The sequence below is a fragment of the Thunnus maccoyii genome, chromosome 24, assembly GCF_910596095.1.
Source record: "Thunnus maccoyii chromosome 24, fThuMac1.1, whole genome shotgun sequence".
NCBI classification, from domain to species: domain Eukaryota; kingdom Metazoa; phylum Chordata; class Actinopteri; order Scombriformes; family Scombridae; genus Thunnus; species Thunnus maccoyii.
In genome coordinates, this window is record NC_056556.1 from 12,494,700 (window position 1) to 12,516,982 (window position 22,283).

The window sequence follows — 22,283 nt, forward strand, 5'->3', positions numbered from 1 at the left end:
ATTGATTTGAAGCACAATTTTCAAGGAGAGCCGAGTGTTGGGTCATTAAAAGAGGATTGCAAAGCCTCGCTGGAGTCTGTTCAGGGTTTACTGGTTGAATCCAAGGCCTGTGCTGCTTAGGTGCCCTTGAAATCAACAAATGTGCATTTGTACATGCCAAGTTAATTAAAAGTGGCATATTCAGTTTTGGGGGAGAAGGGCTTCAGTTGTTTGACCAACATGTTAAATTTTATTCTGCTGCTTTTTATGATTATTGCAGATATTAATAGTGAAAGCCAATAAGTACTAGAAATTGCCGTACAGGCATGTCAAACTAGTTTTGAACGTAATTTTGAGAGAATTTTAAGAGTTGTCACCTGGCAATTAAACATTGCACAGTTTAGTTTGTATCTCAAATTACAGTAGACAACATCTGTCAGACAGGCAACTGAATTACTAAAAGAAAACCTTATCCAGTGTGTTTGTACACATACTTAGTTGGTGAAAAGATAATGCAGCCTACAGTAATACAATGCTAGTGTTCACGATATCAAGAAATTGTATGTACTTGGAAAGGAAAAGCAACTTATGTCCGTATTAATTTCCACACATGATCAGTGTAAATCACAAGAATCTTAAAATGGTACAGAAAGATTAAAGGTCTCAAAGAAAGCTGAAAATGTTTACCAACCTTTAAAAAAAAAAAAAAAAATCCCATTTACAATAAAAACACTATCCTCTTTTTGCTACTGCTCACAGCTAGAGTTTGATTTTCATCTCAAAAGCTTAACAGATGATTTCACCTCAGTCAATCTTTTTACTGTCAAATTTACATTGCAATCAGAAAGTATTCAGTCCCCTTCACTTTTTCCCATTTTATGTTGCAGCCTTGTGCTAAAATTGTTTAAATTCATTTTTTCCCTCATCATTGTACACTCAATACCTCATAATGACAAAGCAAAAACAGGATTTTACAAATGTTTGCAAATTTATTAAAAAGGGAAAAACTGAAATATTACATTGACATAAGTATTCAGACCCTTCGCTTTGACACTTGAAATTTATCTCAGGTGCCTTCCATTTCTTGATCATCTATGAGATGTTTCTACACCTTGATTGGAGTCCACCCGTGGTAAATTCAATTGATTGGACATGAAAAGGCACACACCTGTCTATATAAAAGGTCTCAAAGATGACCAAAGATGACAATGCATATCAGAGGAAAAACCAAGCCATGACGTTGAAGAACTGATTGGAGGGCTCAGAGACAGGATTGTGTCGAGGCACAGATCTGTGGAGGGCTACAAAAAAAAATTCTGCTGCATTGAAGGTTCCCAATAATTCTTAAATGGAAGATGTTTGAAACAAACAGGACTCTTCCTGCCTTGGTGAGAGAGGTGACCAAGAAACCTGATGGTAACTCTGGCTGAGCTCCAGAGATCCTGCGTGGAGATGGGAGAAACTTCCAGAAGGACAACCATCAGTGCAACACTACACCGATCTGGGCTTCATAGCAGCGTGGCCAGACAAGAAGCCTCTCCTCAGTGAAAGAAACAGAAAAGCAAAGCAAAAAAGCACCTAAAGGACTCTCAGACTGTGAGAATCAAGATCCTCTGGTCTAACCTGGTGAAACCAAGATTGAACTGTTTGGCCTCAATTCAACATGTCATGTCTGGAGGAAACCAGGCAGCGCTCATCACCTGCCCAGTACCATCCCAACGGTGAGGCATGGTGGTGGCAGCATCATGCTGTGAGGTGGCAGGGACTGGAAGACTGGTCAGGGTGAGGGAAAGCTGAATAGAGCAAAGTACAGAGATATCCTTAATGACAATCTGGTCCAGAGCGCTCAGGACCTCAGACTGGGCTTGAGGTTCACCTTCCAACAGGATAATGACTCTGAAGCAGAAGCCAAGACAATGAAGGAGTGGCTCAGGGATGACTCTGTGAATATCCTTGAGTGACCCAGCCAGAGCCCAGACTTGAACCCAATTGAACATCTTTGGAGAGATCTGAAAATGGCTGTCCACCGACGACCCCCATCCAACCTGACAGAGCTTCAGAGGATCTGGAGAGAAGAATGACAGAAAATCCTCCAATCTAGGTGTTCAAAGCTTGTCACGTCATACCCAAGAAGACTCAAGGCTGTATTCGCTGCCAAAGGTGCTTCAATTTCTTGCCGTTTCTTATTCATGTTCCCGTCTGTGTGAATGAACAACAGACGCAAAGTTCATTGTGTGAGGAGGACAGCTGTTTGTTGCCAGCAGACATACACAGTCCACTATAAAACAACAAGCTAGCAGACTTCCCTCTCAAGGTAACTCCGCTCCTCGCTGGTCCCAAAAGTGGTCGAAACATTTCCCACGTCAGCCATGAATATTTGAACGCAAAGGCTCTGAATACTTAGGTCAATGTAATATTCCAGTTTTGCCCTATTAATAAATTTGCAAAAATTTCTAAAATCCTGTTTTTGCTTTGTCATTATAGGGTATTAAGTGAAGATTGATGAGGGAAAAAATGAATTTAAACGATTTTAGCATAAGGCTGCAACATAACAAAATGGGAAAAAGTGAAGGGATCTCAATACTTTGTGAATGCAGTGTGATGCACCTGTTCTTTTGCTCTGCACTGGTCTGGATGTTCAAGAGTCAAGTCAAAATAGAAGACACAAGGACTACAAATAAGTTTGTTTTTAAAATCACACTCTGGTTTCTCTAAAAGTACAACAGTAATGAATGCTTAAATTCACACCACGTTCAGAATAATGAATATCAAAGCAGCAGACTAAGGTTTGGTCATCAAGAACAAGTTGGGTACCTGCATGCTGTCTTCAGCTTCAATCTATTAAAGTAAAAGATAAGAAACTGCACAAATTGAGCTGTGCAGTGTGGGAAGTTTAAACAGTCTAGTTTAAATAGAGGGGTATGTCGTTAAGATAGATTTCCAGTTGAATCAATAAGTTAGACTTTTATTTCAGGAAATTCTGTTTCATAAAGGTGGTTTAAATAAATCTGAGTGAAGTTACAAGGGAAATTTATCCCTCCAGACTAATCTGGTCTGGGCCAGGTTCTTTAAATATCACTAATAAAATGAAAAGCCTTACACTTGATGATCCTTACCACAAAATGTGGCAGACAGCCAATCTGCAGGTATTTCAACATAATTTTCACCCTATGGATTCTACTACAGTGGGTTCACAAAGTATTCAAACCCCTTTTTGCACACTGTGTTGTAAATTTCATGTTAAATGGATGTAATTGCCATTTTTGCCCATCAATCTACAATCAATAAACCACAATGACAGAGTGAAAACATGTTTTTGGAAATGTTTGCACCTTTTTTAAACATCAAAAACTGAAGCCTTGTTTACAAAAATATCAACTTAAAATTAAACTGAAAACACAATAAAGTGTGCAAAAAACGAAGGGGTCTGAATTCTTTATGAATCCACTCTGTAGCTTGTACAAATCAAGTTACATAATCTAACTTCAGTTTGAAAAAAATGCTAATTACCTTATTGCATTGCTATAAAATAAATTACCTGGCCTATTTTATACATTAAGGTTGTTTAAAAGTATGTTGCACCTCATACATCTATATTTATGTTATTTTTTGGCTCTAATTATACATCGAAAGTTCCTGCAGGATGTGACATTAACAAATGTGAAGGGGTCAAAATAATATAAACACTTTTCAATATAATGCACTCCAGTATACCACCACCACCCACTATGACCTCAATAAAAAACTAAGGAGAATGAGTTCACTTCAACTACATCACCTTTATGACAATGTCAACAAAAACTGAAAATGTATATAAAAGTAGAATTACTGGCAGAGCTGTTGGACTGCATCTGATTGCACAGGTGTTCTAATAAAGTGATCGGTGAGTGTATATTCAATATGTGCTGCTCTGAGGCCACTGTTTTGTCTTCACACGTCTGTTTTCCTCACTGTGAACTGATGTGATCAGGGCTTGATGTCTCAGGCCTATGTTTCAAAGTCATGGAATAAACCAGACTTGACTTAATCTGCTCCAAACCAGCTTAATGAAACCAACTGATCCTGGTTCAGTTTGTTAGGTTAATTCAAAATAAGGTTTTCACAAGAAGTCCTACTTTTCTGAGCCACCTTGATGAAACACCCATCAGGACACCACAATCAGGGAGCCACAAAAAGGCTGGATCCCTACAAGCTGAACTGACCCACATCAGAGAGGGCGACAAGAATCAAAGATCAATAAAGTATCACAGTAAAGGGTCGGTCCACCAAAATGACAAAAACACTGCACTTTCTTGCTTTCAGCTAATATGGTTGGTTTTTTTTAATCTAAGCTTTTAGGACTTCCATCACTGAGATTTCTGCTCTCATCCAAATACAATAGAAGTGAATGGAATTTCATTTGTGGGGTTAAAATCCTGTTACTCTGGACAATCCACAGATCTCAACGTCAGCAGTTCTCACTGCAACTATATTCTCTATAAAAACTGTCTGCAGTGTGATGGGTGGATTATCCAGAGTAACACTGTTGATGGTGAACTATACCTTGTGCACCTTGAACTAGGTCAACTTTCATCTCAAGACTCTGAGGTAGGAATCTCAGAATCTCTGATTATTTACTTAGTGATTTTTGGATGTGTTTAACTTGTGATGTCTCAGGAAGGTGGGGAGCCGGATGGAAACAGTCGGGAGGACAACCAGATTGTTCGATAGGCAGGTGGAAACAGTCCAAAGGATGATCAGAAGGCTTGATAGGAGAGTGTAAACAGTCAAGGAAGATGACCAGGGCAGGCACATAAGAGTTGTGAGGACCAGATGCCCACTGGAAGATGGCAAATCCTGATAAATTAGGGCTGGATGTTAGGGTCAGTCTTCAATTTGTCTACTGCTGGCTCATCAAGCTGTACAAACTGTAAGGAGAGCTGGAGACAAACCAGCAGAGAAGCAAGCTGGAGGCTGGTTGAGTCAATTTTATTTATATACATCACAAATGTCAGTCGTTGTACAGTCTGTACAACATAAGACAACCTATTCCGAGACTCCCAATTTGGATAAGGAAAAAGTTCACAAGAAAAAAATGGAAAAAAGGAAGAAATCTCAGGAAGAGCAACAGAATTAATGGTTAAAAGGGACTCAGGCTGCAGGCCAGCCAAGGAACTACTTAGCTGGTCAACTCAAGATTCTGAGGTAGGAATGTCAGATGGGTTAATATGATTTACTAAATGATTTTTGTATAAGTTTATCTTGTGATGTCTCAGGAAGGTGTGGAGTGGATTCAAAAGCAAAAATCAGAGGCAGAGCAGATAAACAAAAACCTTATTAAACTGGTCAGAAATAGGAGGTCAATTTCTGCCCTGCCCTGACCTGACCTGACAGACATCACAAACAGACAGGAAATACACGATCTGGCATAGGTAGGTGTAGGCGAGATCCCTGGATACTGGAGGAGTAGATGAAGCTTGCTTTAAGAGGGCTGCCATGGACCTGAGGAGATGGGCATAAACAGTTGTGATGACAATCAGACAGCTCGGCAGGTGGGTGGAAACAGTCGGGAGGACAACCAAGTGGTGTGATGGGCAGGCAGGAACAGTCCGAAAGATGACCAGAAGGGTGAACAATCGGGCAGAACTGCTGGGAGGGATGACCAAACGGCTGGACAGGGCTCAGGCTGGATACAAACCAGCAGAGAAGCAAGCTGGAGGCTGGTCAAGTCAATTTTATTATATAAATCACAAATGTCCTTCAAAGGGCTTCACAATCCATGTAACACAAGACACTCTATCCTGAGACTCCCAATTTGGATAAGGATGAAGTCCACAAGAAAAAAAGGAAGAGACCTCAGGAGGAGCAACAGAATAAATGTTTAAATAGGATGCAGACTGGAAGCCAGCCGAAGAACTACTAAACTGCTGCAGGAAGGAGCGAGAGGCCCCATGGAAGAACAGGCAGTCACCAAGCAGGAACTAGAAGACATTGAGGAAACAGAAAGCTCAGTAGCAGGACTTACCTGAAACCCTCCATCTGAGGAAAGTGGTCTCCTTGCAAAACTCAAGGTACTGCTTCCACATGAGAGCCAGGAGCTCCAGGACACCTGGCTCTTCATTCATGAAAATGTCTTAAGTGACCCCAAAATCATGCCAAGAAAATGACAGACAGGGCAGGTGACTGTCTGCTGGGTCAATTTCTGGTCAGATCATACTGTGATGTTTCAGGTAGGTGTCGTGTAGACTCAAAAGCAGAACTTAGGATAGAGCAGGTAAGATTAAAATGATGTTTACTTGGTAAATGTTCAGAACACAGGTCTGCAACAGGTGGTCAGTCAACGAGGGCAAGAAAAGATGTAGCAGGCAAACAGGCAAAATCCAAAAACAAGTAGAGGAAATTGAGTTTTTTCCCCCCAGACAGCACGGTTTGTTTTCTCACTTTGATCGTGTCCTTCAAACGTCAAATCTCCCAGCACTGATATTTGATTTAAATCTTCAAGGACCTGCAAAAAAACATCACTTCCTGCCTGCAAATATAAACTGTCAACAAGCTGGATAACCCTCATCTCTGCTGTTAGTAGTCTGCCAAAGAGATGAGTAAAATTTAAATGCAAATTATACCTTAAAACATCATTTTATATTAACATAACATACTGACACATGTGCCACTTGATTGCTTATTTATTATATTTTGATAACATTTTATGCGAATAATACAACCAAAATGAATCCAATTCTTTAAAATTCTAAGTCTCACAATTTCTGCTTTATTGTACTAGAATACCAATAAGGGATTAAGGTTAAGGTGATTTAAAATTTTTATACAAATTGAAGGATAACATGTTAAACAGCAAAGCTGAAGAAGATTTTGACGATTTGGTTTTACTCAATTCTGTCGAAAATAACTGGCACTCTTACACACAGTGATTAATTAAAAACAAGCAATTTTTCAGATTCCTGAAAAGCTGGCAGTTTGGAGATGAACAGTCTTCCGCTGACAGCAGCGATATGCTGCCTGTTCGTTCACCTGCTGTCCTTGTGTCCAAGGTTTGATCCCATCAATCTAGTGGGACGCGGTGAGCTGATAGGTGACTGATGTTTTACCTTAAGAGACAGACAGACAGGCCTGATGGAATAACTTGGTGCTAAATGGACCGGGGTGTTTGCTGGCTCATCTCAGGGCCTCACTTCACGGCAGACTGTTGTTTTTCCTCTGCAGTGTGTGCAGAGATGGCTGTTTGACTGTGTACTCTGGCTCTGGAGCACAGATAAGTCACTGCTTGCTCCCACAGTTATGAATTGCAAGCTTTGAGCTGAGAAAGCAGGAAATCCTGTGATATAATGAGAGGTTAGCAGCCACTCGTGAACCACTGTCTGGCGGTTGTCTTGTTTTGATTTACTGTATATTGGAGGCATTTTTCTTCATTGGGAGATTGCCTGAGCTACAGCAATAATACCTGTGCAAAGACTATGGCAGCTTAAGAAGAATTTTTAAAGTAAATAGAAGGTGTAACCTGTTGGTTGTTCATCAAAAGGCTTTCAGTAACTTGCTTCACATTTCACACAATACTTCTGAGGACAAAATGATGAGATGTCAGATAAAACTGATTTATGGTTCATTTTAAAAGTAATTTATCAGGCTGTTGGTTAAAGCTTTAATTATAAAACTGATCTACACAGCATACAGATGAGCTGAAACACAGTATTTACATGTGCGTGTTAATCCTGCCAATCCAGGCAGGTTTAAAAGTTTAATGCTCTATAACAGAATTTTCTTAGAAAGTAGGACAGATGGATTCTACAAAATGTATAACTCCTTTACATTTAAATGAAGTTTTGAATTTAAAAAGCAAAACACAAAAAGTACAGAATACTGTATAGGTGTCACTGTATAGGTGTCCTCACTATGCCGGGTTTGGCTTTAGCTTGTTTCTAGGTACCTACCATGGATTCTCATATCTAATGTGTTGACATAAAGTAGGTCACACAATATCTGAGCATGCTGATCAGTCATCCTGAAACTCATCTGGTAAATCTGAAGTGGATTTCTCTCAGTGTGAGTTTTGTGCAATTCTCATAAACTGGATAAAAAACAAAACTGAAACAAAGGGAGAGCTTTTTATGTTTTGACTAAAGGTTTTTCTCGGCATTGCAGCTTGTTTAAGTGCAATGTGAAAAGGTGTGAAAGGTCATGATGGTGAACGAAACTCTTCATAAACCCTGAGAAATACAGGAGAGTATCATTAGCAAAAACTTTGACAAAAAGTGTATAAATCCTTCAGAATTGTGCATAATATTCATCCCACTTTTGTGGCCAGAATGATAATATGATGATTTGTTCTTGGGTTGAATTCAGGTGTGTGTTACTATAGAAACGTATTCGTGTACAAGGAGAAACGTCTGGCCTTGTCAGGTAATTACACACCAAGGGCAGCTTTCCTTTTATTCCTGTGTCACTCTGCTGCTTGAAAACCCCATGGCTAAGAAAATGGAATTAAACTCTAATGACTACATGCCTCTGGCTAAAACCTACTGATCAGGGGAGATTAGATTCAGTCACAGAAAACTTTCCTTCCCTCTGTTCTTCACAATGTGACTGAAAGAAGAGAATTTGCTGCAAGATGTCTAACAAAAACACATTTCAAACTTGCATTTCCCTGATTTGACCTCCTGACAAATGCTTAACTTAAAGTCTTTAAATTCCTTTCATTACCTGAAAGGCTGTACATGGTCAGACTCCACAATGCAATTCTGAAACAGTGTCTGCTCTTCTATAAATTAAATATGCAATCATTGATGTCTTAAAGAAGTCAAGGACTAACTGAAACTTTTTCTAATGTGGCTCTATAGCTGTCTGCCCCTTGGAGTCCCAACAAAAAAATGCAACAGACAGTTTACGTGATTTTTTTCCCTTATATCTGATAGTTTTTCAAACTCACAAGCCCAAACATTCAGGACATTTGGAGAAGAGAGAATCATTGATCCCTCAGCTAAGGACTCTTTCTTTAGTGTTAACTTTTCAACCAGTGTATGCAATCAAATTAACAACTTATTCAAGATGGAGACTAAGATCTGAATAGCTTTACTGCTATTCATCAGCTATTACGTGCAAAAACCTGCTGAGATCAAAATATGTTGCATGTGTTTCACTTTTGTTACTCAAGAAGCTAAAATTTTTTTTCATCACATCACATGACTGTGATTCTACAAGTAATTTATTACTCAGTTCTACTGGTTTACAAAACAAAATTATAGATGTGATTCAGTTTGCTATAATCCTGACTGACTGAACATCACCAAGACAGCAACCTGAAACATTCACATCAGGCATTTAGAGCAAGCAGTTCCTACTCAATGGCACTCGACTGACATATTTGCAGTTTTGTGGGTCAAAACTTTGACCTTTAAGTAACATGGCAATAGTTACTCCAGCTGCCAACACTATAGACACTACTGTGCATGCATTTAGATATTTGTGAACGCGTATCTGGATCTAACCAGCAAACAAAAACAGTCTGAAGTCACTTGGTGGTTTTGAGGCTTTTGCCTCATGTTTATGTGAAATTAATGCAACAGATCTCACATTAACAGGAGACTATCCTGCCCTCTGAAACCCATCTGCAGGACTTTACTTTGCATAAACAAACTGGGTTTTGCATACATCCCTGTCTCCCTCTGTGTCAGCAAGCCACACTGACTCAAAACATCTCAAATGAGGCCTCTGAGACTGAGCAGAGGGTCATTTGTAGTGGGATTTTTCCCCACTTATTTATAAAACTCTTACATACCCATTGGGTTTGACATTAATATTCCTCCTGCACTGTATCCATTATCCTGCACAAACATGCAAAGTCTGAATATACAGATGTGGCCAAAACTGTTGGTACCATTGCACTTTATTAAAATAATGCACCATTCGCCCTGAATAGTGCTGAAATTAAAATAAATTTTATCATCAATGCGTGTCTATGTTTGGTTTGCAGTGGAACAAAACAAAAAAGTTGTGGAAATAACTGAAATAGTGCTTTATTCTACAAAGCCATTCTTAAATAGCCTGGATAAAATTATTGGTACCCTTTAGAAGCTGTAAGAAATAATTGATTTGTAGTGATACCTTAAGCAGACTATTACGTTTCAATTAGTATCACAGGTGTTTAAAAGGAGAAAATTACTCCCTCTGCTGTTTTGTGCCGATATGTGCATCACATTGAACATAGAAAACAGAAGGAAAACTAGAGTGGTCTGAAGACATTAGAAAAAAGGTAATAGCCAAGCATGGTCAACGTAAAGGTTACAAGACCATCTCCAAAGAGCTTGATGTTCCTGTGACCACTGTTGCCAATATTATTAAGAAGTTTAAGGCCCATGGAACTGTAGCCGACATCTCTGGACGTGGTCGCAAGAGGAAAATTGGCCCGAGATTGAACAGAGGGATTGCTTGAATGGTTGAGAAAGAGCCAAGGAAAACTTGAATACAGATCCAAGCTGATCTTCAAGTTCAAGGTACAACAGTTTCAAGTTCGTCGCTGTCTGAATGAAAATGGGCTCCATGGTAGACCCAGGAAGACCCCACTTCTAAGAGGGAGACACAAAAAAGCCAGACTGGACTTGCATGTTGACAAGCCACAGTCCTTCTGGGAGAGTGTGGTTTGGACAGATGAGACAAAGTTAGAGCTTTTTGGTAAATCACACCGAACCTGTGTTTACAGAAGAAAAATGCAGGCTTCAAAGAAAAGAACACCATACCTACCGTGAAACATGGAGGAGGCTCAGTGATGTTTTGGGGTTGCATTGCTGCCTCAGGCACTGGGCGCCTTGAATCTGTGCAGGGCACAATGAAATCAGAAGACTATCAAGGCACTTTGGAATGAAACATACTGCCCAGTGTCAGAAAGCTGTGTCTTAGTCGCAGTTCATGGGTCTTCCAGCTGGATAATGACCAATGAACATACATCAAAAAGCACCCAAGAGCGGATGAGAAGAAAATGTTGGACCCTTCTGAAGTGGCCTGCTATGAGTTCTGATCTGAATCCCATTGAACATCTGTGGAAAGAGCTGAAACTCGCAGTTGGGAGACAACACCCATCAAACCTGAGAGAACTAGAGCAGTTTGCTCAACAAGAGTAGGCCTGTAGAGAAGTGTAGAAACCTTATTCAGAGTTACAGAAAGCACCTGACTGCAGTTATTGCCTCCAAAGGCTGTGCTCCAAAATATTAAGTTAAGGATACTGTCTTATACTGATGACGTAATGAGCAGGGGACAATGCTGTGTCCAAGTGTGGAGAAGAGCGTTCAATAAAGTTCTTCGGTGAAGCTTGAAGTTCAGACTGGAGGATTTAATTTGTGTTGCATACAGTTAATATCAAACAACGGCGCTGAGGATGATAACTTCCACTCATAGTTAAAAGAAAAGTTAAGTTTAGCTGCCAAGAAAGACGGACCAACCCCTTGCCAAAGTTCGACTGCTACAACAAGCCTGCGTCACTGGGACCACGGTGGACAAGATGGCTAACGGCATTTGAGCTGTACGCAGATGGAAAAGGCTTGATTCTGTCTGCCGATGTGGAAGCCCCGGTGAGACATAAGATGACGGGCTTTACTTCTACATCACACAGGTACTGATGTACAGGATGTTTTGTTGTCATGAGAGGCCCAGCAGATTATGATGCAGCAGGCGCAGCACTAAATACTTACTTTGTACTGCAAGTAAGCACTGCATTCACACGCCAAGCTTTCTACCAGACATGGAGGAGTGAAACATGGAGGAGGCTCAGTGATGTTTTGGGGTTGCCTTGCTGCCTCAGGCACTGGGTGCCTTGAATCTGTGCAGGGCACAATGAAATCAGAAGACTATCAAGGCACTTTGGAATGAAACATACTGCCCAGTGTCAGAAAGCTGTGTCTTAGTCGCAGGTCATGGGTCTTCCAGCTGGATAATGACCAATGAACATACATCAAAAAGCACCCAAGGATGAGAAGAAAATGTTGGACCCTTCTCAAGTGGCCTGCTATGAGTTCTGATCTGAATCCCATTGAACATCTGTGGAAAGAGCTGAAACTCGCAGTTGGGAGACAACACCCATCAAACCTGAGAGAACTAGAGCAGTTTGCTCAACGAGGGTAGGCCTGTAGAGAAGTGTAGAAACCTTATTCAGAGTTACAGAAAGCACCTGACTGCAGTTATTGCCTCCAAAGGCTGTGCTCCAAAATATTAAGTTAAGGGTACTGTCTTGTACTGATGACGTAATGAGCAGGGGACAATGCTGTGTCCAAGTGTGGAGAAGAGTGTTCAATAAAGTTCTTCGGTGAAGCTTGAAGTTCAGACTGGAGGATTTAATTTGTGTTGCATACAGTTAATATCAAACAATGGCGACGAGGATGATAACTTCCACTCATAGTTAAACGAAAAGCCTGCGTCACTGGGACCACGGTGGACAAGATGGCTAACGGCATTTGAGCTGTACGCAGATGGAAAAGGCTTGATTCTGTCTGCCGATGTGGAAGCCCCGGTGAGATATAAGATGACGGGCTTTACTTTTACATCACGCAGGTACTGATGTACAGGATGTTTTGTTGTCATGAGAGGCCCAGCAGATTATGATGCAGCAGGCGCAGCACTAAATGCCTACTTTGTACTGCCAGTAAGCACTGCGTTCGCACGCCAAGCTTTCTATCAGACAGCACAAAAACCGGGTGAAACAGTGCAGCAGTTTGTAACAAGATTAGCTGGAGGCTGCTAGAGGCTCCTAGAGACTGTGCATTTGATGCGGACATTGATAATCAAATAAGAGATGCTGTGCTAAGCAGATGCACATCGGATTATGTACAGAAAAAGTTATTGGAGGAACCAAAGCTGGTGTTGGCTCGCGCTCTGGAAATAGCGGGGCAGCGTGAGAGGGTGGAGACGCAGATGGCCGCAATGAGGGGGGGGGGGGGGGGGGGGGGGGGCAATGGCAATGCAGAATAGAGAGAGAGAGACAGAGAACTGCATTCACAGGAAGGGGGGAAAATTCCAGAGAAAGAAATCACAATTTCATGGGGATAGGAGAGAAATCTGATAAAGTCTGCTTCAGTAGCGGACATGGAGATCACTTGGCCAAGGACCCAGCCTGCCCAGCGGGAGGACAAATATGTAGGAAGTGCAATGGAAAAGACCACTTTGCTAAGATGTGCAAGTCAAAAGATGACAGCAGACAGACAGTAAAATGTGTTGAATCAGATGATCAAGACAGAGATATGTATTTGTAATTGAAAATGACTCAAACAGAGAGAGGGTTACATTTAATGTTGGTGGAGTAGATCCACTCATGCTAATTGACTCAACTGCTTCAAGTAACATAGCTGATGAGGACACATGGGAGATGCTTAAAGAGAAAAAGATAAAATGTGTCTCCTCAAAGGCAGTCAGCAAACCCTTGTATCCTTACTCTTCCAAGGTGCCCCTACCAGTAAAGGGTGTGTTCAAGTGCCAAAGAAGAATAGGAAAGCATAACACAGAGGCAGAGTTCACAGTAATACAAGGACATGGAGAACCACTGCTTAGTAAGAAAACTGCTATTAAGCTAGATGTGTTGAGAGTGGGCACAAACATATCCACAGTAACAGATATCAAGTCAGAGATACAGAGACAATATCCAAAACTGTTTCAAGGGGTTGGTAAACTAAACACCAAGCAAATAAGTCTGCATATTGATGAGAGTGTAGCACCTGTGGCACAACCCCTGAGACGTGTGACGTTCCACCTAAGGGAAGCAGTGGAAAAAAAAATAAGTCAGCTGCTAGAAATGGACATTGTAGAAAGAGTAGAGGGACCCACACCATGGGTGAACCCCATCGTAGTTGCTCCAAAAGCAGCAGAGGGTGACATCAGGATGTGCCACGATATGAGGAGAGCAAATGCAGCCATCAGAGGGAGATATCCAATTCCCACAGTGGACGAGTTCCTACAAGCATTGAACGGACCGGTCACTTTCAGCAAACTGGAACTAAAGTGGGGTGATCACCTGCTAGAACTCACACCCGAATCGAGAGATATCACTACATTTGCAGTACACACCTGTACCTTCAGGTACAAGAGACTCATATTTGGTGTGTCATCAGCTAGTGAACAATATCAGCATTAGATTGCAACGGCACTGGCCGGCATTGAGGGTGTAGAAAATGTTTCTGACAATATAATCGTTCATGCCCCAGACCAAGAGACCCATGACCAACGACGCCATGCAGTTCTGAAGAGACTGGAGAGCTGTGGGCTGACCCTAAATGCAGGGAAATGTCAGTTCAATATGGACAAGCGAATATTCATGGGCATGCTACTCTCACAGAAGGGCATTGGTCCCACCGCTGAAAGAGTGAGAGCTATAGTTGAGGCGCGAGAGCCTGAGAATGCATCAGAAGTACACAGCTTTCTGGGCTTAGCTAGCTACAGTAGCCGATTCATACCCCAGTTCGCCAGTATATCAGAGCCTCTGTGGGGACTGACTAAAAAAGACACACCATTCCAGACTCACACTGAGGGGATCATAATAAAGCCTCTCACACCCAAGTATGAGAGACCCCACAGGCAGATCAAACTGCCACAGAGACTAACAGACTTTATATTAAGTAAACCAACACTAAAGCAGCCTTCCAAGGCTAAGGACGGATGACTAAAATGATGACTTCTTGTGCAAAAAAAAAGAGAAAAAAATATGTATGCCAGTCATGTTTATGTATGTTTTTACATTTTAGTTTATTTTAGTCAAAAAATGGTTCACTAAAGCAGGATGCAAAAGAAGAAAAATGTTTAAAAGCAGTGCCCAGGGATGGGAATATTGTAAATTGTGTATAATCCAGAGTTTTGGAGTTTAATCCCAAGTAAGGGGGGATGTCGTATACTGATGGCGTGATGAGCAGGGGACAATGCTGTGTCCAAGTGAGAAGAGCGTTCAAAGTTGTTCGTTGAAACTTGTTCAGACTGGAGGATTTAATTCATGTTGCATCCAGTTAATATCAAACAGGCACCAATATTTTTGGCCATTTTCATTTGTTTTGTTGTATTAAATAATATGTTAAGTTGTAAATCAAAAGCAAAGTTTCTGTTATATTCAATGTGAAATAATTTTTTTTTTTTTTAAAAAGGTGGAAAGGTACCAATATTTTCGGCCACGTCTGTACAATAAGCTTCCACTTGCGTGCTAGCTCTCACAGCACAACTACATTCACTGCAAACAAGTACACAATCTTCCTATGCAAAACACACAGATGATTGATGTTAGAGGGAGGTGAAGACCCCCAAATCAAGTCCTGCTCAGGGCCCCTCAGTGTCTTGGACCAGCCCTGATTTTACTTATTAGCCTGCAGTAAAGTCTTGCATCAAGCCATCTACAGAAAGCCAAAGCAAAACTGGATGTTGGTTGATTTCAAAATAAAGACTATTTACTACATCAAAATACTCAATGACATCACAAAATCAAATGTGAACTGAATTTAAATGTGAAATGGGAACAACAAGGACTGTTTGCAGATATATATCGGAAGTTAACCCACCTACATTTAGTTCATTTCTAACACTGTTTACTTGATGGTTTGCATTCTCAAGTCACTCGGCTACACATTATCTTTGAATAATCTCCTTTAATGAACACCAACATGGCAAGACAGTAACACACCCAACATCACTCTCTTTGGGTTCACATCAGACCACTTACTCTACTGCCGTGTATTCATCTACTGATAAACTCATTGCCATTTCCTTTACTGTTAACAAACAACTGTAACCTGAAAAATAACAGCAGGTAGGAAATTATGTGAAGTATTTATTTGTAACCTTCATAAATAGTGAATAGAGAAATAGTTTGTGACAATGAGAAGTCATCTTAAATAAGGAGTTGCTGTAAGCCTGCAAACAATTACATTCCCTGCATGCAATAGCAAGGCATAAATAACAAACATCAATTCACTATATGACAGTCTCCAATATCATGCATGGAGCTAGAAAAGTAAAAAAACTCTGTATAGTGACAACCATAAATGTACCTCAAAAATGCTTGAATTAAACGGTTAGATTACTATAAAATAAATGCTTAATGCCCCAAAGCCTAAACTGCATTCTAAAAAAGATACATTCCCAATTATTGCAGGTTGCGTCACAAATAAACATATCATTGCAAGTTAGACAGTGTGTGAGAGTTTGTTTGCAACTTTTGATCCATTCATCCGTCTCCTACGCACCTGTCTGATGAAATAGATGTGCAAAGTGTTCTTCTGTTCTGAGGAACTAATATGAACCTGAAGCAAGGAGACTTGACTAAGCAGCTTAAAGTTTCCACATAAATTTATAGAGTTGTAAATGATAATGAGACAATAACTATTGGAAGATAATAATAAAATGTCTCCTACAGTCCAAGATATGGTGCAACTATTCCAACTGATTATTCCAACTAATTATGAATGTATTGTAAGACTTAGTTACGCAACATGAGAAAAGGTAAATGTAACTATTCAAAGTAATGTGTACAGTAGCCAAGGTTACACATTTATACACATACAGTAGGGTCTCAGACTCTTGGACCCTTCTGTATATCATATTTTCAAGATGAAGGGATATAGAATATGATAACATAATAAAAACAAAACTTTAGTTTATTATTTTTTAATTATGAGTGACTTTGACTTGCTGCTACGTTGTTATGCTTTTACTGTGAAAGTGTTGACCGGACGTAGGATTTAGGCACTGGTGAACTTGAGGTGGGCTCGTGCCTCAAGTCTACTGTATATATAAAAGATGATCTCCGCGGGAAGCAGCTCGTGATGAGTCAGTGTGCGGTGCAGTGCGGAGCGTCATGTCGTGCTGTGATGCAGGCAGAGAGGATACAGCGCGCGGCAGCATCCTCTACAGCATCCTCAGAGGCGCTGACTGTCCGCAGCGGCGCGTGGAGGCGGCCGCTACGCACCGGCTGTGCTCCTGCGCGTCCAACAGGAAACTGGTGGTCACGCGAGCTCCGCAGTTAGTTTTCAAAGCGGCCTCCGAAGTGCTCGTAAAAACTTTCAGGTTCGTGAAGAGTGTGCCGTGCTTTCGGGGTTTGCCGGCGGAAGACCAGCTCCGGCTTGTGCGCAACAGCTGGGCGCCGCTGCTGGTTTTGGGCATGGTGCAGGACGCCGTGGACTTCGACACGGTGGAGACGCAGCAGCCCAGTTTGTTACACAGGATCTTAACGCACAGCGAAGAGCACACGCCGACCGAGATTCAAGACCCCGGGGTGCCCGTCGGGGATGTGGAGGGAATCAAAATGTTTCTGGTCAAGTGTAGAGGACTGAGGATCAGCGTCAAGGAATACGCGTTTCTGAAAGGAGCGATTCTGTTCACCCCAGGTAATTAGTTAATACTGCTAGTGTTTGATATATAGGATTACACCATTACAGTGTGACTCTATAGCTTTGTCTATTAGATTTACAGTTCAATCTACTGTTAGTAAATAGTATTAATTCCAGATTAATCACAGACATATTCAGGGGTTTCAGGCTGTGTGTTAAACAATTCCTAAAACTTCAGCAAGCTCTCTCTCATTTCTCTGTCTTGCACAAGTGAGTGAGCTGGAGTGTCGGGACTACATCCAGGCGCTGCAGAGGGAGGCTGAGCGCGCGCTTTACGAGCACGTGAGGACGGTCCACCGGGGGAGCAGACTGCGCGCGGTCCTCAACACCTTGCGCGCCACGGATCCGGACGCGGTGGCACGGCTCTTCTTCACACCCGTGACTGGCACGAGCAGCACAGATGAACACGTGCTCGCTATATTTTATGAGAGGTAGAAACCGAAATAAAGGGAAAGGAACTGAGAGACAGACGCACAAGGTTTCATTTGATGTATTTATGCATCTGCCTATATGTTTACTTGTTTTTTTTGTAACTGCTGTCAGCCTACATTGCTCATAGCATTAACTGCACATTATGAATGCTGTTGGATAAAAACAATTCTGCTGCACAAGGTGATTTTTTATGTTTTTTAGGTCTGTATGGGGAGTACTCCAGACACAATAACCTCAATAAATGACTGAGTGACACAATGAGAATGACTACTTCAAACCTCTGTGCTAACAAGAGCTTCACAACACTCTGCACTTCTGTAGAAATTTGACTGTAAGACAAGATGAGACTCTGGGGGAATAGCTTAGAACACGTACATGACAAAGAAAAGTGTAAACAAAACATCTGTCCACACGCACCGACAGACTCAAGCTCCTCTCCGAGACTCAATCCATCCATCAATCCTCTCAGCAAATCACAAAGTCCAGGTATAACCATTTACATGATCATAGCTTGAACACAACTACACACAATCATCAACAGCTGCCGAGCATCTGGTGCCAGCAAACAAACAGCGGTAAAGCAAAAGAGTCAATGAGACCAAAGACAAACACCAAGCAGCATGAACAGCAAACAAACATTGCATCATGTGATCCCAATCACTTTGAAAAGTCACATTTAGAAAAACACAAGCGAGAGAAAACACTGCTTTAAAAAGAAAAGAAGAATCAGTTCCTACCTATTTGATGCGCTGCTTGACTGCTGGAGAGAACAATGATCACTCCCTGGAAAAGATAAACACATGAAAAGTATTAAAAACTAATAGAAAGTGAGCATCCAGAGAGGTTAATTGGTAAATGAATCAGTGATATGAATGAACAATGCTATTAAACATCTGCAGTAAAATCCAACTTTGCAAGCAGGCATCATAATCATTAGTACTTGCTTGATGATACATGTTTTTCACAGTTCTTACATTACTTCCTAAATGATAATACTACAGTGGCTGAACTCAAACACACACACACACACACAGATATTCACAGACACTCCATCAACATAAAAAAAGTTATGGGTGTCAGTTAAAACAGCTGCTAGACAGGCTATATTGTAACACACCGGTGGTTTGCGCTCCATCGCTCTGTTCTGACAGCTTCAGCAAATACGTCTCTGCTCAGTGAAGAGTCGCTTGATGCCTTTTTTCATTAGTATCGTCAGGAGCCGGCGCTCAGCTGTTTTCTCTTCTCCCTCCTGCTCCCAGGTGTCGGAGGAAGCTGTTACCTGGGAAATACCAGCCTGAATTAAACCACACAAAATGATACAGCAGCGTTTCCCTCCCGAGGCACCGGGACAATGTGTGTTCATAATGAGAATTAACATTTCCTGCTGAATCACCTCCCATGATGCACACTTATTTTCCATCTTTGTCTTAACTCCAAGATATTACCTAAAGTCCTAATACTGGATGCTATTATAACATCACTACACTACTGTCTCTGTTTCTACAATGATTTTAGTGACTTGCACATAATTGTCATCATGTCTGTTTTTCATCCGAGATAATGTGACTGCTAAATTTGTTATGATGGATTTAAAAGCTTTTTAATAGCTTATTTTTAGGGCTGAAACTAACAATTTTCATTATTATATTATCATTATATTTATTTGGCAATTAAGCAATTTCCTGAGTCCAAAGAGAAGGCTTTAAATTGCCTTTTTAGTCCGACACAATCCAAAACTCACAAATATTCAATTTATAATGATATCAAAACAGAGAAAACAGCTAATTCTAATATTTTAGAGGATGGAATCAGCAGATGCTGATATTTTGCCTTGATAAATGACCATAAAACATTATAATATTTGTTGATTGATGGTCTGTTGATTTAATTATTACAATACTCTATGTTGTGCAGAACATTGTGACATCAGTTTAACAGCCTGTTGAAATAAGCTGCTGTTTATGCTACACAGACCTACAGTACAGAGATATGTACAATTTTACTGTTAAAACTGTTTGCCAGAAAACCAGACAGCACATCTGACCTACGGCCCAGCAAATGATGGCTCAGACAGAAATCACTGCTGACAGGTTATTGTGGCTTGATAAATACAGTCTGACTCCTACAGGAAGTTATAGAGACAGACATTGTTGGAAAACACAAAGACTACATTCTTTGAGCGCTGAAACATTCCAGCATTTTAAAAATCGCAGTGACCGCTTGACATTTCTGGGACTTCCTCTCTGAAAGCTTCTCAGTCTTCCCTCAAGGCTACCGCCTCCGCATTGTTAATCGTCAGGTATCAAAGTCTGAAAGTTACTAACTTCATATCTCCGACTCTTACGATGACGAGCAAATGCTGAGCACAGCTTCTGAGCGTGTTCTCTCAGGGCTTTTCTTTCCTCTGGATGCAGCCTTTCAAGGCAGCAATAGACATTTAAGCTTAGCCTTGAGTATTAGCGCGGCAATCTTCCAAGCATTTGCATTAACAGCTTTCTTTCCTCTCAGCTACTGAGTTGAACACCAGCTAAGCTTGTCTGAGATCACTGCGGTTTCTTTTTGGTGCAGGATCTTTGAATCACAAACAACACTGCCAGTGGGCTTCGACACAAAATCTCAGAAATACACACTAGTCACTGCTGCTTTATATGTAAACTCCTAATGCACTAGTTCACATTAACTCCTGACTACAGCCTAATAAACATATGACATTACAGCCTATGATACCATGATTGTCTGCCATGTAGTTCTGATAATGTGATACCAAATTTGATCTTATTTAAGATATTATTGTGGATATATGTCATCACTAAAAGGACCAAAACCCTCCAAAAAACTCAGGCCTACGATTTCATCGGTCAAAAAATAAAGCTTGTTGGAAAATGTTCATCAAATCTGACACTGCAACTGCATCACTTACCTACAATACTTATTAAACAACCTATTAAATCAGGCTCCCAAAGCCGATGCTGCCTGGAAAAAAGTAAATATGCTGATTTATCTTTACTGAAGATAAGTTTAATGGTTGCTATGTGTGCTCATTTCATTTTAGAGCTGCAACTAACAATGTCATTATCAACTAATCTCAATTTGTTGTTAAATGTCAGAAAATAGTGACAAATGTCAATCACTGTTCCCCAAAACCCAACATACAACCTAACATGTCTTGTTCTGTCCTGACCAACAGTCCACAACCCAAACATATTCCATTTACTATCATAGAAAACTAAAGAAAGTAGAACATATTGACATTTAAGAAGCTGGAACGAGAGAATTTTCATCATCAAAGAAGACTCAAAACGATGAATCGATTATCAAAGTTGGCTATTAATTTTCTACGGATTGCCTAATCGATTAATCTACTAATGGTTGCAGCTCTACTTCATTTCAGTAACTTTCAAATGTATATTTCTTTGTAAGGAGAGGTGACGTGACGTCTCTCCAGCGGGTGAAAGTCTTTTGGATAAGTGGCGTGTTGACTGCTTTGTTTCTTAAAACATAGCATTGTCAAACAAACTAATAGGTAAATAAATAAACACCGCAAACCAACTGAAATTAAAGGTTAAAACAGTAATAATCAGCCTATATAATCTGAGTGTTTCCCACTTTATATGTTACAGCAGCCATGTTAGTTTACGTTTACGTCAGTGACGTCGAACCCACATTTACACACCTGACGTCTGTTCTGTTTTAATTGGGGAAACGTGCCGGTTAAATGTTACATATTTTAATGTTATCACTGTCAGTTACTTATATTTTTATGTTTTAACTGTTTGTTTCTGAAAACATTGTTTCAAATAACTTGTCGCGCTTTACGCTTATTTTATCTTACGTACTGCGCAGTAATTGTTGCGACATTAACGCAACACTGCTCCAAACATTTTACCTTCCACCGTCTTCAAACTGTTTGGTTCATTTCATAAGTTAATTTCGTAACTTCTAACAAAAGTAACAAGCCAAAGCAAATATTGTCATTTAACGGTTGTCATGTTCAGGTACATGTGGGTACTTACCTGGTTAATTAAGCCAAGAAACCACAATATATCCACCAGGAGCCGGTCGTACGTGCGGCCATGAAAACAAACCAACGTTTCTCCCTACACTACCCAGAATTCCTTGCACACATCTTTTAAAACTTCCTCTCCCTTACTTTTTTTCATTATGTAAAAAGCATCTACGCCGTCACTCATTCTTACTACACTAAGTGCGACACTTCCATAAAAACAAAGATATGTAACAGAAAACAAAAACAAACCCATTATCTAGTCATTAGTATGATAAAGAAGAGTTCTGAGTATTTATAGACCAATAAACTGCCATATAGTACAATATATGTATATGTCTGTAGAGATAAACAAGGCAGGTTCAGGTATAAGTAAAGTATGCAAACCTGTTAAACATTAAATAATGTAAGATGAACGAGGACTTACCAGGAATCATATATATAATATAGTACAGTTGTCATATAGGCACTCTCCCAACAGAACAAAAACAAGTGCAGTCCTTACCACAAAGTGTTTGTGTATACAAAGTGCC

At 40.6% G+C, this 22,283-nt stretch overlaps 1 protein-coding gene and 1 long non-coding RNA gene across 3 annotated transcripts; one reads left to right on the forward strand and one right to left on the reverse strand.

The window, feature by feature from the left end:
• Nucleotides 1–6,717: 6,717 nt before the first annotated feature.
• Nucleotides 6,718–21,841, reverse strand: LOC121892231. The gene is made up of 4 exons (XR_006094351.1): nucleotides 21,761–21,841; nucleotides 18,865–19,026; nucleotides 18,485–18,530; nucleotides 6,718–7,064 (listed from the first exon to the last, which is right to left on the reverse strand). It is a non-coding gene; the product is annotated as an uncharacterized LOC121892231 (long non-coding RNA).
• LOC121892230 (nuclear receptor subfamily 0 group B member 1-like) lies at nucleotides 16,784–18,002 on the forward strand. Of its 2 annotated transcripts, XM_042405132.1 has the most exons (3): nucleotides 16,784–17,312; nucleotides 17,527–17,793; nucleotides 17,949–17,999. In XM_042405132.1, exons 1-2 carry the CDS (start codon nucleotides 16,784–16,786, stop codon nucleotides 17,748–17,750), a joined length of 753 nt encoding a protein of 250 aa, XP_042261066.1. In that variant the 3' UTR covers nucleotides 17,751–17,793; nucleotides 17,949–17,999. The 2 variants fall into 2 exon arrangements, with proteins under 2 accessions (XP_042261066.1, XP_042261065.1); XM_042405131.1 differs by having other exon boundaries at nucleotides 17,527–18,002.
• Nucleotides 21,842–22,283: the final 442 nt, after the last annotated feature.

What these genes read in the sequence shown, in the direction of transcription:
- LOC121892230 (XM_042405131.1), top strand. Translation starts at nt 16,784, where the DNA reads ATGTCGTGCTGTGATGCAGGCAGAGAGGATACAGCGCGCGGCAGCATC. An exon ending in AGCGATTCTGTTCACCCCAG is followed by an intron (nt 17,313 to 17,526) that starts GTAATTAGTTAA and finishes GTCTTGCACAAG; the next exon opens with TGAGTGAGCTGGAGTGTCGG.